This window comes from Mus musculus, chromosome 11 (genome assembly GCF_000001635.26).
Source record: "Mus musculus strain C57BL/6J chromosome 11, GRCm38.p6 C57BL/6J".
Lineage (NCBI taxonomy): Eukaryota > Metazoa > Chordata > Mammalia > Rodentia > Muridae > Mus > Mus musculus.
In genome coordinates this window covers 97,444,896-97,458,092 of record NC_000077.6, presented here as the reverse complement: position 1 = coordinate 97,458,092, position 13,197 = coordinate 97,444,896, and the positions used below count along the sequence as shown (strand labels likewise).

Below are 13,197 nucleotides of genomic sequence, written 5' to 3'. Positions count from 1 at the left end.
AGAAGCACTCAGAAAACAAAACAAAACAACACCTGCATCTGTACCAAAGGGTACAGAGGTTTTTTTTCTCCCTCCAAATCCCATAATCAACCCACAGGAACAACTATTTACATAGCCTCCCATAGCATGAGGCAAGATACGTCATCCGGAGATGAGTTACAGTGCCTGGGAGGATGTGTAAGCATCACACAGACACCAAGCTGCTTCATATAAGGGGCTGCATGTCCAGGAATCTGGAGACTCCATAAATACTGTGAGGGATTCCTGTAATGGCAGGAAGATAGAAGAACAGCAGCCCCCAAGTGCCAAGCTCTGTGGGGACCCCAGTCTCACTTTTCCTCCACTCTTTCTGCAATGCTAAGAATAGAACCCAGGCCCTTCCTTAAGTCAGGTAAGAGTTTCTCAAACACTATTTTTTTTCTCGTGTGTGTGTGTGTGTGTGTGTGTGTGTGAGAGAGAGAGAGAGAGAGAGAGAGAGAGAGAGAGAGAGAGAGAGAGACTAGGGTTTGAAACCAGGCCCTCACACCAGCTAGACAAACGTTTACCAATAGTCTATATCCCCAGCCCTTGTTTTACATTTTATTGAGACAGAATTTTAGTAAGTTGCTAAGGCTGGCCTTGAACCCACTCTGTAGCCTAGACAGGTTATGAACTTCCCATCCTCCTGTCTCAGCCTCCCAAATAGCTTGGATTACAGACTAGACTCACCACACACAGTATGGTACACCCTTGTTCACACCATGTCTTTTAAATGCTAAGGAGCAGGTTTGGGAAAGTGTTAGTCAGCTCCCCTTATAAACACTGAGTCATGAGCACTAGGCTCTGAGTCCTCACAGCGACAAGCCAAGGCGTCAAGAATCAATCTCTAAGCCACCCTGCCTCCTTTTTCTCTATCTCCAGCCCAGGGCTCCACGTCTGGTGCTCAGTCTCACCCCCGAGAGGTTAGAGCCCCTCCCTTCTGAGTTCTATTTGCCCCTTCCTGCTCCTCTCCTCACCCACTCACAAAGGCTCTTGGCTGGATCTTGTGGTGGCTTCTAAATGGTCTTCTTTCTCCCTGGCTTTTCTCACTAAGTCACCACGGGAAGCCACATGAGCACTAAGTCTGTGGCCAGAGGACCTCGTAGGTCTGAAGAGGACTGGCGTCTGCTTCCTTCACCCTGCCCTTGCTCCTTTGCCCTGAGCCCCGTCACTCATTCATGGTCTTTCAAGAATGGCTTGGTCAGGATGCACACATAGCTTGCCCTGTAGTTCCACAGCAGGCTCGCCTCTCGGTTAACCTCCTTTTCATGGTTCAGTAAATCTCCCTCCCCCAGAAGCTCTTCCTGGCCTCTCACCTTGACTCCTCAGGCTCAAGCCTGAAGTGGGGTCTTTTTTGGTTTGGTTTGGTTTGGTTATTTTGAAGCCAGCAGTTTCAGAGCAGGTATAAGAGGACCTGGAAAGTTCTGCCAGAGCCAGCTTCCATCCAGCCCGTCCTCCTTCCTCAGCCCACCTTACCTTCCCCTTCTTGGTGAGGATCTGTTTATAATACAACCAGCCTTCTCTCCTGATATCACTGAAGGTTGCATCTGAGAGGTCAGAGGTTGAGTGTCGTTTAGAGGGGGCATCAGCATCTTCAGAGGTGCCCCAGCTATCTAGAGACTGTAGGGAGAAAACATTAGGCAGTTTAGGGTGGCTCCCATAATACCAGCATCTCAGGAGCCTCATGGACCACTGGCAGCCACAAGGGCCTGGCGAGTGTCTGGGCTGTACTCTGATGTGCTGTGTGACCTCATGGGCTTGCTTGTCCTCTCTGGACTGTTTGTGTTGAGGTCATGAGACCTCATGAAGAAGCAAGAAAGGAGGAAAGAGCTCGACCTGCCAGCAGGACGTGTGGCTCCCCATGCTGGAAGAGCCAATCTGGGCCTTCCTTCAGCTTTACAGCCTCCAAGCATTGAGGAAACGGGGAAGCAGTTGTGGCAATAAGGAGTTAGGTAAACAGTGGAAGTGGGAACATCAACAAAGACCAAGCAGCGACATGACAGGGAGTCAAGCCCACCAGGAGTTAGATAACAAGTGATGGTGTCAGCAGGAATCCAGCCTCAGAGCTGGCAAGCACAGGGACAGTTCAGTAAGCCAAGGACGTGACAAGGGGTGCCAGGTGGCCCTGAAGGTGCGAAGCTAACAAAACACACGTGCATGCGAGCAAAGTGCACAAGTGACCAAAAGGAGATGGAGGCCAGAAAAGGCACGTGGGTGGTGAGGCTTCCCAGCAAGCCTCAGAGCCCTAGCACTACAACGCTGCTAGCACTCGGGATGCTGATGCAGGAACACCACAAGTTTGAAGCCAGCCTGGATTAAACCCTGTCTTCAAGGTCTATCAAGATCTGGCCTGGGGCTGGAGAGATGGCTCAGTGATTGAGAGCACTGGCTGCTCTTTCAGAGGTCCTGAGTTCAATTCCCAGCAACCACACGGTGGCTCACAACCATCTGTAATGGGATCCAATGCCACCTTCTTGTGTGTCTGAAGACAGCTACAGTACACTCATCATACATATAAAATAAATAAATATTAAAAAATAATAAAATAAAGGCCCTGTCCTAAGAAACCAAGGGCTGGAGGGATGTCTCAGTGGTTAGGAGCACTGGCTGCTGTTTTGGAGGATCCAGGTTTAGTTTCCAGCACCCACACAGCACTCACAACATCTGTATCTGACCTCCACAGCAGTAGGCATGAGCAGGACACACATATATACACGCAGGCAAAACACTCAGACACATGAAATGAAATAAATAAACCTAAAGAAAAAAATTAAGAGAAAAGATCTGGAACAATCCATATTGTAAAGCTAATAAGCACCTATAGGTCCAGCTATGGGAGGAAGCCATGCCTCTGCCTCCACCCATACATGCACATGCAGCAAGCAAGCAGGACACACACACACACAACTAAACAATTTAAAAAGGAATAAATATTTTTATAAAAAAGGAAAATAGAAAAGAAAAGAAAGAAATCAAGAGCTGGAAGCTAGGCCCTGAGTTCAATGCCAGTCTGGTCTACAGAGTGAGGCCAGCCTGAGCCACACACTAAGACCCTGTCTCAAAACAAATAAATAATGATAACAAAAAGAGTTGGAGATATTGCCCAGGTGTGGCTACCACACTTAAGTCCTTGGTTCTATTCCTAGCACCTAAGAGAAAGGGAGAGGGAGAGGGAGAGGGAGAAGAAGAGGGAGAGGGAGAGGGAGAGGGAGAGGGAGAGGGAGAGGGAGAGGGGAGAGAGGGAGGGCTGCTCTGTGATTTAGGACCTTCCAGATTGGAGCACAAATGCAGTCTCCGGGTAGGAGGCAGGCCACATGGGTGGCATGAAGATGAAATACAGGAAAGGGGCGAGCAGCCAGAGGTCAGAAATCACAGATATGGAACCCGAGATGTGTAGGGCTACCACCCTTCTAGAGGCAGACAGACAGACAGACATATGTAGGCAGACAGACACATGCACACATGCACACCTACACATATACAGACAGACAGACACATGCGCATGTGCGGGTGCACACACACACACACACACACACACACACACACACACACACACGCTATGCCGGCTCACCCCGTCCGTGAAGAAGCTCCGCAGCACTCGTAGGCTGGGCACCCGGCTGGGAAGGCGCCTGGAGAGCAAGGACTGAAGGTGAGGGCTGTGCATGGCCCAGATTCTCATCCTCCACCCAAACCCATGGCTCAACCCAGAGAGCAGAAATCACCCCACCCCCGTGCAGACATGGGCTTACCGGAGCACTCGGCCCTCATCCCGGAAGGTGTTCAGTCCATCGTCACAGGACTTGGAGCGCTCCGTGGTGATGGCCAGCAGGTAGGAGGAACGGCGGCCTGCCTTGATGCTGCCTGAAAAGGTACCCACAGGCGGCCACAGGGTTAGTGAAGAGCAGGTTGGTGGGTACCCTAGGAGCCCTCCCTTCCAGTCATCAATGGGCTCTCCCATGGGGCCCCAGAAGAAGCAAACAGACATTGGGAAAAAGACCCACGGGAAAAAGACCAGATAGCAGAGGAGGGAGCAACACAGGCTGGAGACACTCACTGCAGTCCTGGGAGTAATGGCGGCTGAGGGCAAAAGTGAAGGTTGGCGAGGATGGGCTAGTTCCCAGGACAGGGGCTGAGTTCATGGCACTGGAGACCACTGCGGAGGCAGGGACATGCTTGGCCTGAAGGTCAATGCTGGGGCTGGTGGGCTCGTCTGGCAGCAGAGGAAGGAAGATGTGAAGAACACAGGCCAGGCTTGCCGGATACCCCAGGCCCACAGGCTCCAGGCGGCACTTACTGCAAACCCCTAAACTCTCCCTCACTGGGGAATTTCGCCCACCAGAGCATGGTCAAGGAGTGTCTCCTTTTAGCAGGTGCTGAGTCTCCCATTGCATCAAGGGCACTGAGCCACGCTCCTTGGAGTGGGCTCCTAAAACACAAGGCAGTATTCTATCGGATTGTCGACATTGGGGCACAAGCTCTTTGTCTTCATATTAGATTGGCACACCTTGACAAGAGGCTCAGCTGGGACTTGTTGGCCATGGCTGGACCCCCGACCCAGGTTGGAGATGACATCCTACCGTCCTTGCTACGCTTCTTCTTAGTTCCCAGGCCACTCAGCTACAAACCCACCAGGCCCAGGACTTGGGCCCAATAGCACCATCTTCCGTTCCAGGCTTTCGCCACAGCCCATAGACTCAGAGCCTGGCCTGGCTTGTCTCCTCACACCCCTAACCCTTTTCTTGTTCTTTCTGCACCCCCATCCCCAACATGGAGATGAGGCACCACTCTGGCAAGCCAAAAAGCTGGAGATCGCCTCACCTCTCTGCCTTCTTGCCTCTCCCCACTCTATGGGCTGCCCTCACAGCCTCGCTTAGCCTTGGACAAGAAAGGATCACATGGCCTGGAAGTGCATTTGGCTCCTCCTACCTCAAGCTCTACATAGTTCTGTCTTTCTCTTTGAATACTATTCCTCAGACCACCTCAAATCCTTAGCCAAATGTTTTTCCAATATTTTTCCAGTGCTGACCACACCCATCCAGGCCACAGAGCCCTTCCCCATCCACAGAGGCTGTCTGTCCTGTGTGCTTTCTGTCTGGGCAGCCATCCACCAGGTAAGCCTGAAGCTTACATAGTAGCTGATGTAAATATCTGTTGGAGGAATGTAGGAGAGATGGAAAAAAAAACAAAGAACGAAAGACACAAAGAAATGGTAAAAGAGTGAGCAGGAGAAAGGAGGGAAAGATGGGAGCTAAGAATGGATAGATGGACAGAGTGAAGGACAGAGAGAAGGAAGGATGCAGGAGGAAAGGAGGAGGAGAGGGAGGGAGGGAGACGAAGAAGCGTGGACGGAAAGATGGCTACAAGAATGAAGGAATGGAAAACAGGAGGAAAGAAGCAATTATTGAGGAATGGACAAATGGACGAACAGATAGAGACAGAACCCAGATGCCCCTATTGGCACATGGCGCAGACTCTGGCACAGTAGACAGGGAGATGGGACCCTTAGCCAGCCACTTGTAACACCACTCACCAATAAAGGGAATAGAAGCCAGCGAGTCTTCCGTAGTGGCCAGAGGGGCTACCTTCCTCCCCAGGCGTTCCCCTCTGGCCTCGGGTTCTGGGGACTCATCACCAAATCCAAGGTTCATCTGCCTTGCTGGGGTCAGCTGGACCTTGCGACCCGTTGGAGGCTTCTGCCTCAGGACCACCTCATCACGATGATCCTCTGCGGGAGGCTCTAGGGCTCGGGTGCTAGGATCTGGCCGGACGACCCTAGGTGGTTCGGAGGCCTCTGGTGGGAATGATGCAGGAGACTGGGCCAAGCTGAAGGTGGGAAGTCCCCCAAAGGGTGAGTCCCGGAAGGAGAGGGCGTGCAAGAGACCAGTCCGGCGCTGGAATGATGGGCTATAGCTCCGATATCCAATGTACCCGATGTCATCCAGGCCCTGCAGGCCAGATGGGGGAGGGGCCTGGGTCAAGTCCCGAGAAGGGCAAGCAGAGGTGCGGGCAGATGGGCGCTGGGAAGCCCAACCACAGCGTTCAAGACGAGGGGACACCAGTGCTCCTGGACCCAGTGCTTCAGCAGAGCGGGTAGCCCGGCTCAGGTAATCGTCTGAGCGAGCTCGGTGCCAACCCTCCTGGCCCAGCTGGCTCAAGGCATCCTGGGAGGTGGAGCAGGGCCATGGGTGGTGGGTAGTCACATCCTCCAACCGGTCCTGGGAGGCACTGCGGGCCCGGGGTGGCATGGCTGGGCACCGTCTCTCCCCCGCTCTGCGGGGTATCTGATTGGACAGCCAGTGTGACAGAGCCTGCTGGCACTCCAGTCTGCTGGGAAGCACCCGGCTGCCAGGCTCTGGGAAGGCACGGGGTGTCCGGGACTCTGAAGGGAGGTGGGGAAAGGCACCAGGGCTTGGGCGGGGCTGGCTCATCCCCAAGGAAGAGTTGTCCAGGTGGGCACGGGTGGCAGATGGGACACGGGACCCTGGGTCACTCCAGGCAGCAGGACTCCGGGGATCTGGGGGTAGTGCTGAGATGGGCTCAGGCACCATAGTAGCCCAGGCAGGGGCCCTGGTTGGTGGAGCATAGGTCTTCCGTGGGTAGCAGAGTGGAGGTGGTTCTGGGATGCTGCGGGCCTCTCCAGAATACGGCTCGTTGCCCTTTAGGTAGGCATCCTGGGAGTAGGCCTGGCCGGAAACACAGAGGCATAAAAGCATGAGCAGACCGGACTCAGATGACAGGCATCAGCCCTAGGGTACCCAGGTTCTCACAAGGAAATGCAAGGGAGCTGATTAAGTAGGGGCATCCTGAATGGATGAGGGTGTGCTCCAAGGAGAGTCCTGAGGGAGGACAAAGAGATAAGATTCATTCTCTCTCTCTCTCTCTCTCTCTCTCTCAAAATAGCCAGATTTCTGTAAGACTTTTAAAACAAGGACAGCCTTTAGCCACAAACATTCCAACATCTGTTTGCTAGGGCCCTCCCCCATCCTGCCCTCCTCCACCCTGCCCTCCCCTGCCTACAGTTCCTTTATGTCCAATGATGCCCACAGCTCCTGGCTGCAGTTCAGTGGGGGCAATGGGCAGAAATCTGTCAAGGTGGTTAGAGGACCTTAGAAAGCTGGCTACGGAGTGGGTGTGTCCAAGGAGGGGTGGTCTGAGGGTAGGCGGAGGCTGGAAGAGGCCAAGGTCCCTTCACTATAGGGTGATGTGAGCTGGGGCCCAGGGCCTGTACTCTGTGGTGAAGAACATGACCACTTCTTGCCCCCCCAGAGACCAGTTTAAAGGAGGGGCTGGACAAGCTAAGGGGCCTTGGGCCACCTCCTGCCACCCCAGGCCTGGAATTTGGCACTGGCTGCTGAAGCTGACGCTGCATTGCTGAGGAGTGACAGGGCTGGTGCCCAGGCTCAGCCAAAAAAGGAGGCACCCCACCCCCGGACAGCAGCCTTGTGGCTCTTGCCGAGCCTAGTGCTGGCTGAGCTGAGGGGGCCTGTTTCAGCAAAGGGTGAAGGGTGAGCCCAGACACACACACATACTACATCACATCACAGAGAAACGGCAAGATACACACCCCGAAAGACACTGCACACACAATGAGACACACAAAAAACTACCCCTCCAGTCCCAAACACAAACATCATGTGACAAGGACCAGCTAACCACACCCCCGCACCCTCGGCCCCTCCAGCCTGGCATCCTGGGCCAGCGACACATACCTCCTCCTCCTGCCATCCTGCTGGCTCCTGGAGCTCCCAGCATCACAGTGGCGGAGACAGCATTCCGCCAGCCTGTGACTGCTGCCCAGCTACCTCTCACTAGGGCCCCTGCACAGCTGATTTAAGTCCCTTAGTCCCCTTAGCCAGCCCTCCCTGAAGCTTCCCCTCTCCCCCACCCGGCTCTCTTCGGCTGCCTGGCGGTAGGAGGAGGGAGGATGGGTGTGGAGGGGACTTGCCGCGTCGGTGGTGGCGTCAGCAGCTGCCGCCACCCGATTGGCCTCCAGCCTTGGCTCCCAACCACAGGAATGCCTGGGCCCCACCCTCTGGCTGACTGGAGATGGCGGGTCGTGGGAGCTCCCAGATGTTGACATCTGGGGATGCCAGCCTACTTGGGTCTAGGTCTGGCAGAGTTCAAGGCTGCTGCCCTTGCTGCCCCTTGCCCCTGACAGCTGGACTGAGGCAGGGTGCCATGCCCTGTTCCTCTCTCATAACTGGAGCACAGGCAGCTCTTTAAGACTCTGGGTGAGCCGTGCACCTCTCTGAGCCTCCATTCTTTCCCTCTCAACTCCAGGAAGTGCAAGGGGACAACTGAGGTCAGGAATGGAGGTTCCCCGGGGAGGCATCATGCCAAGTGTGGCCCTGTCATTACAGTGACACAGCCAAAGCCAGCACAGCAGCTCCGAGCCTCTGGGCTTGGCCCTTAGCCATCCTCTGAGGGGCAGTGACCGAAGAGGCAAGCAAGCTGGCATCTGAGTTGGAGCCAAGAGACCAAGAACAGGGCACTAGGCAAGGGGGACTGTTTCAGGCTCCAGACACAAGGCTCTGGGCTTGCTTCACACAACACATGTGGGGCAGGCCTTTGGGTAGCACCCTCCCAAAGGGTTTTATGTTCTCGGTGTGCTGAGACACTGGTTGTGACAAGTTCAGACTTTGTATCTCACGTGGATGAATTTGGGATTCTATGATATCACTAAGCATAGATGCCTGAAAGGGGCTGTGGCATGCGGTGACATTTGTGGGCAGCATTGCGATAACACACCAGTGTATGCTTATGTCACAACAGCACAGAATCCAGATGTGTACAGAGTTTGTGCTACAAGACAGAGGTGCAAGTGAGGCTGCTGTGAGGTCCCACTGTGTGCTACCTGGGTACTGCGGTACACTGGCACAGAGACAGGGAGAGGCTCTGTGAGTCCTGCCCGGCAATGCTGTGTCTTCTATGGAGCTGAGTTGTACAGGGCTATGCAGGATTGAGCGTCCTGATATGTACCAAGTGGTACCTCTGGCCGTGGGATGTGTTGAAGGGTGGTGTTTGGAGTTCGAATCTATGGACACACCTCTAGAGCCATGTTCCCTCAGGCCAAGTGAGGAGGGGGTACAGGGAACAGGCATCTCTCACAGGAGCAAACAAGAACATGCCAAGCTGGCAGGGCCCGCTGGGCCACCCTCTTTTCAGATACCCTGGCAGGAATCCTGCTTACCAAGGCCAGCACCTCCTCTCTCTCTCCTCCTCTCTCTCTCTAGCACAGAGCAGGCTCAAGTGAAGCAAGAAGCAGCCCCGGCCCAGGGATGGGCCTGGAAGCACCAGTTGAGCAATGCTGGGCTGTTTCCTTCTCTTTTCTCCCACAGGGGCCCTCCATGCAGACAGAAGGACTCACCAGCTGGAGGATGTCCTCGTCCTTGGGCATGATAGAGAGCTCCAGGGTGTCGTCACTGCAGAGACAGGGAGAGGGTCAAGCAGAGGCAACAGGACAGTGTCTGGGGAGAGGGATCCGGTTGCAGGGCCCAGGTTGGGGGGAAAGGAGTCTGGGTGCCTGCGTGCTACCTTGGCCAGACACTCACCTGTTCTGGATCAGACCTATGACCTGGGAGTAGGTCTTCCCAATGATGCTCTCCCCATTCACCTTCACCAGCCGGTCTCCTAGGGACAAGGGATCACATGTGAGAATCCAAAGCAGGAGCGCAGTGTACCCATGTACTAAGCATGAATGGAAGTAAACGAAGAGGAATCTCACCAGCATCTAGGTTCATGAATCCCAACCCAATTAAAATCGATGTGAGTCCCAGAGGAGTGTTACATCAGGTCACAGACAAGCTCACCTGTGCGAAGCCCCGCCCTGTGGGCGGGGCCACCATCCTTCACATTCTTCACAAAGATGGTGTCCATGGGCTCCAGGCGGTGCCGTGGGGAGGGTCCTGGTGGGCATCAGCCAGGTTAGCTGGGGGTGGTTGCTGAAGGTCACACCCATGCACAGCTACACACACAGAGGACACACACTCAGAGGATGATCACACAGTCACAAGCATGCAATGACCCACACATCCACAGGACCTATGCCCACAGTCAGACAAGGGCCCACACCAGAAGGATACATAGAGAGCTGTCCAAACCCATGAGCTGAGTCTCTGTCCTCTGCTAGAAGCCAGACTACACAGCATGTGTGGACAGACACAGCCTCTGCCCTTCCAGAGTTCTTGGTCAAGCAGACTTCGTACATAAGTCACAAGACAACGGAAAGGGTGCCATGCAAGAGGACCCTACAGGGCTGACGACACCTGGATGTGAGTCTGAACTGAATCCCTGAAACCCACATAAAGATGGAAGGAGAAAGCTAACTCTGCCAAGTCGTCCTCTGATCTCTACACTCTGCATGGCACATGCACACTCTGGCATTAGCCTAAGCGCATGCATGTGCGTGTACACACACACACACACACACACTAATAAAGTTTAAAAGGAGGTCTCTATCTGAGCTGGAGAGATGGACCTGAGGTTTCAGAGCACTGGCTGCTCTTGCACAGGGCCTCGGTTTGGTTTCCAGCGTGCATTATCAGCTCACAACTGCCATACAACTGTAACACTAATTCCAGGGGACCAACACGCTCTTCTAACACTCTGGCTCCCTGCACATACATGGTGCGCATACACACACACACACACACACACACACACACACACACACACATACACACACACACACTCAGGTACAAATGCTCATAAAATATTTTTTAAAAAATAAGGCACCTATCAAGTTGTGAAGACGCAAGCTGGGGAGACCTCATGTGTATGGAGAGACGACATATCACAGAACCAGAGAGATACCCAATATACTTGTGGCTCCCACCCTTCTTCCTTCTCCAGGTTCAGGGATTCCAAGCAGGACACAGGATGGATACTAACTCCATCACTTGCCAACAAGACTCCCTTACTGGAACCTGTGCTAGGACAGTGAACTCCTTCTCCTTCAGTGGCACGAGAACTCAGAAGGACCATGTCACCATGGCTGTCCACAGACAGAGGCAGGGCAGGAAAGCTGCCTGTTTGGGGACTTCAGCTTTAAATACCTTGGAGTCTGAGAGCCAGCAAAGGACCCTTAAGATAGCAACGGTGACAGTAAGGTGAGTTAGGCTCACATTTTTAATACCTACTCTAGGGCCCCCCTATTCCTATCAAGACATCCCTTTGTCCACGTATAGGATGAGCCCATGCTCAGTACACCCCAACCCTCATCCACAGGCCCCATAGCCTAGGCCTTGAGTTTGTTCTGGGAGAAAGCAGAAAGCGGGTGGAACCAGATGGGTCTGTGTCACCCAGAGTCCTCAGTATCAGATGGCTGTGGGAGCGACAGGCCTATAGGACAAGATGGGGAAAGCGTGGAGGGAGAACAGAGAACGAGGAGGAGATGCCTGGAGCTAGGCTGGCAGGAACAGAGAGAGGAGAAAGGCTAGACAGGGACAAGAGAAGGGTGGGGCCCACTGGGGTGCAGGAGAGAAACTGAAGCCCAGTCCCGCCCCTGCTCCACCCACCCCTTACCTCCTCCTCCTCCTCTTCCTCCTCGGCCTCCATTCTCTTCCTCCTGCAAGGAACAGAGAGATGGGTGTGGCAACTGTCCAGCCCTCCGCAGCATCAGCAGCACGCTGCACCTGAGCAGCCCTACTGAGCCACCCCACCTCCAACCCTTATCTCCTTCCAAGTAGCCAACCACAGCAGAGATGGGAGAGCTGTCAGAGGTGTCCCAGTCAGGATAAGTGTCCCCAGTAACCCCTCCCCCCAGCCCAAGGTTCCAAGAACATCCAATCTACCAGAGACCTGTGACCTCTTCCCCTAGGGAGCCTGCAGGCCAAGGGAGGAGGTCCCCAAAACACAAGCAGAGGACCCAGGCGGACAAAGATAAGCAGCCTGACAAGTGTAAACAGGGCTATCTCTCTCAGAGAATGGGCTGGGAGACCCGATTAGCAAGAGGGGAGGCATGCACACTTAGGGTTGGGTGTGCTGAGCTGACACCAGCAAGCACAGAACTCAGACTAAAAGCTTCTGGTCTGAAAGGAAAGAGGAGGGAACCAGGAAGGGTTCTCTGATGAGCAGAAGTGGGTGTCAGGCATGGGACAGAATTCTAGCAGCTAGCTTTAGGGGTGAGGGAGAGCTACTAGGAGCTCCAGGGGTCCATCCTGGTGAGGGGAGAGGGGGCATGGGCTTTGGAGAAGAACCAGAAGAAGGTCAGAGACAGGCCGAGCCAGTAGGTGATGCAGTTCAGAGTTGAGCAGACCTTCAGGGTCATCTTGTCCAAAGACTCAGCAGCAGAACCAGGGCCCAGACTCGGGGCTCCCGGCTAAGGTGAGCCAGGAAGGTTGCCGAGTGCTGCTGAATCCTGGGCCTCTGCCCAGTTTCCCATGGGAGGTTTTTGCCCACTGATCTGAGCTGACAGCATAGACAGCGGGTGGCAGAGGCAGACAGATGCATTTGGACGGCTAAGTTCCCTGCACAGGCCCCAGGCAGAGAACTCTGGCCTTCTGTGGCCTGGGGACAGAGCTTCTCCCAGTCTGGGGCAGGTTCTGAAAAGGGAGGGAGCAACCCTGGCTTGTCTTCCCCAGAGTTGGCCTGTGACCCACAAGGAGAGCCCACCAGTTGCCGCTCTCTCCCAGTGTCCAGAGAGAAGGTGGCAGCAGCTAGAAAGAAGGAAAGGAAGGACTAGGGGCTCCAGGAGTGAAGAAGCTGGCATCCTTGGACATCTGATGTCACCTGCATTATTAGGCTCCACTTCCTTGCTTAGGTATAGCCACAGCCAATGACGGTGATGATCCTGGGATCAAAGATTCATACACACGGGAAAGCCACAAGGCATGTGACAGACATGCACATACTACACACACACACACACACACACACAGAGAGAGAGAGAGAGAGAGAGAGAGAGGCATGCACAGGTGCAGACATGCAGAGAAACCTAATGCTTTGGTTGTGTGGCAGAGTCAAGGTCCCCAAGCAAGAACCCCAAGCAAGAATCCCTCATCAGTTAGGCAGGCTGATCCCAGCCCTGGGGAAGGAGAGAGGGGTTCATTGACTCTGGTAGCAATCGGTCTCCTCTGCAGGAAGAGAGATCGGGAGCCCAGAAAGCTGCCTGGCTTCCTCCTGGCTTCCACTCTTTGCTGTCAGGGACCCTCTCTCTCCAGCTGATAGCCTTGTGTTGGC

At 54.3% G+C, this 13,197-nt stretch overlaps 1 protein-coding gene across 12 annotated transcripts in view; it reads right to left on the bottom strand.

The window, feature by feature from the left end:
• Nucleotides 1–13,197, bottom strand: part of Arhgap23 (Rho GTPase activating protein 23) — a 98,046-nt gene that overhangs the window by 44,310 nt on the left and 40,539 nt on the right. For 8 of the 12 annotated variants that reach the window (XM_006533867.3, XM_006533865.3, XM_006533866.3 and 5 more), the window contains exons 3-11: nucleotides 11,542–11,584; nucleotides 9,828–9,923; nucleotides 9,570–9,648; nucleotides 9,386–9,440; nucleotides 5,549–6,701; nucleotides 4,073–4,228; nucleotides 3,768–3,879; nucleotides 3,590–3,647; nucleotides 1,495–1,638 (exon numbers count right to left, since the gene is read on the bottom strand). In XM_006533867.3, coding sequence (XP_006533930.1) covers nucleotides 1,495–1,638; nucleotides 3,590–3,647; nucleotides 3,768–3,879; nucleotides 4,073–4,228; nucleotides 5,549–6,701; nucleotides 9,386–9,440; nucleotides 9,570–9,648; nucleotides 9,828–9,923; nucleotides 11,542–11,584 — 1,896 coding nt within the window. Of the gene's footprint in view, nucleotides 1–1,494; nucleotides 1,639–3,589; nucleotides 3,648–3,767; nucleotides 3,880–4,072; nucleotides 4,229–5,548; nucleotides 6,855–7,727; nucleotides 8,198–9,385; nucleotides 9,441–9,569; nucleotides 9,649–9,827; nucleotides 9,983–11,541; nucleotides 11,585–13,197 lie in introns of those variants that run through there. The other 4 variants (XM_030246200.1, XM_030246201.1, XM_006533871.4 and 1 more) reach the window with 4 other exon arrangements.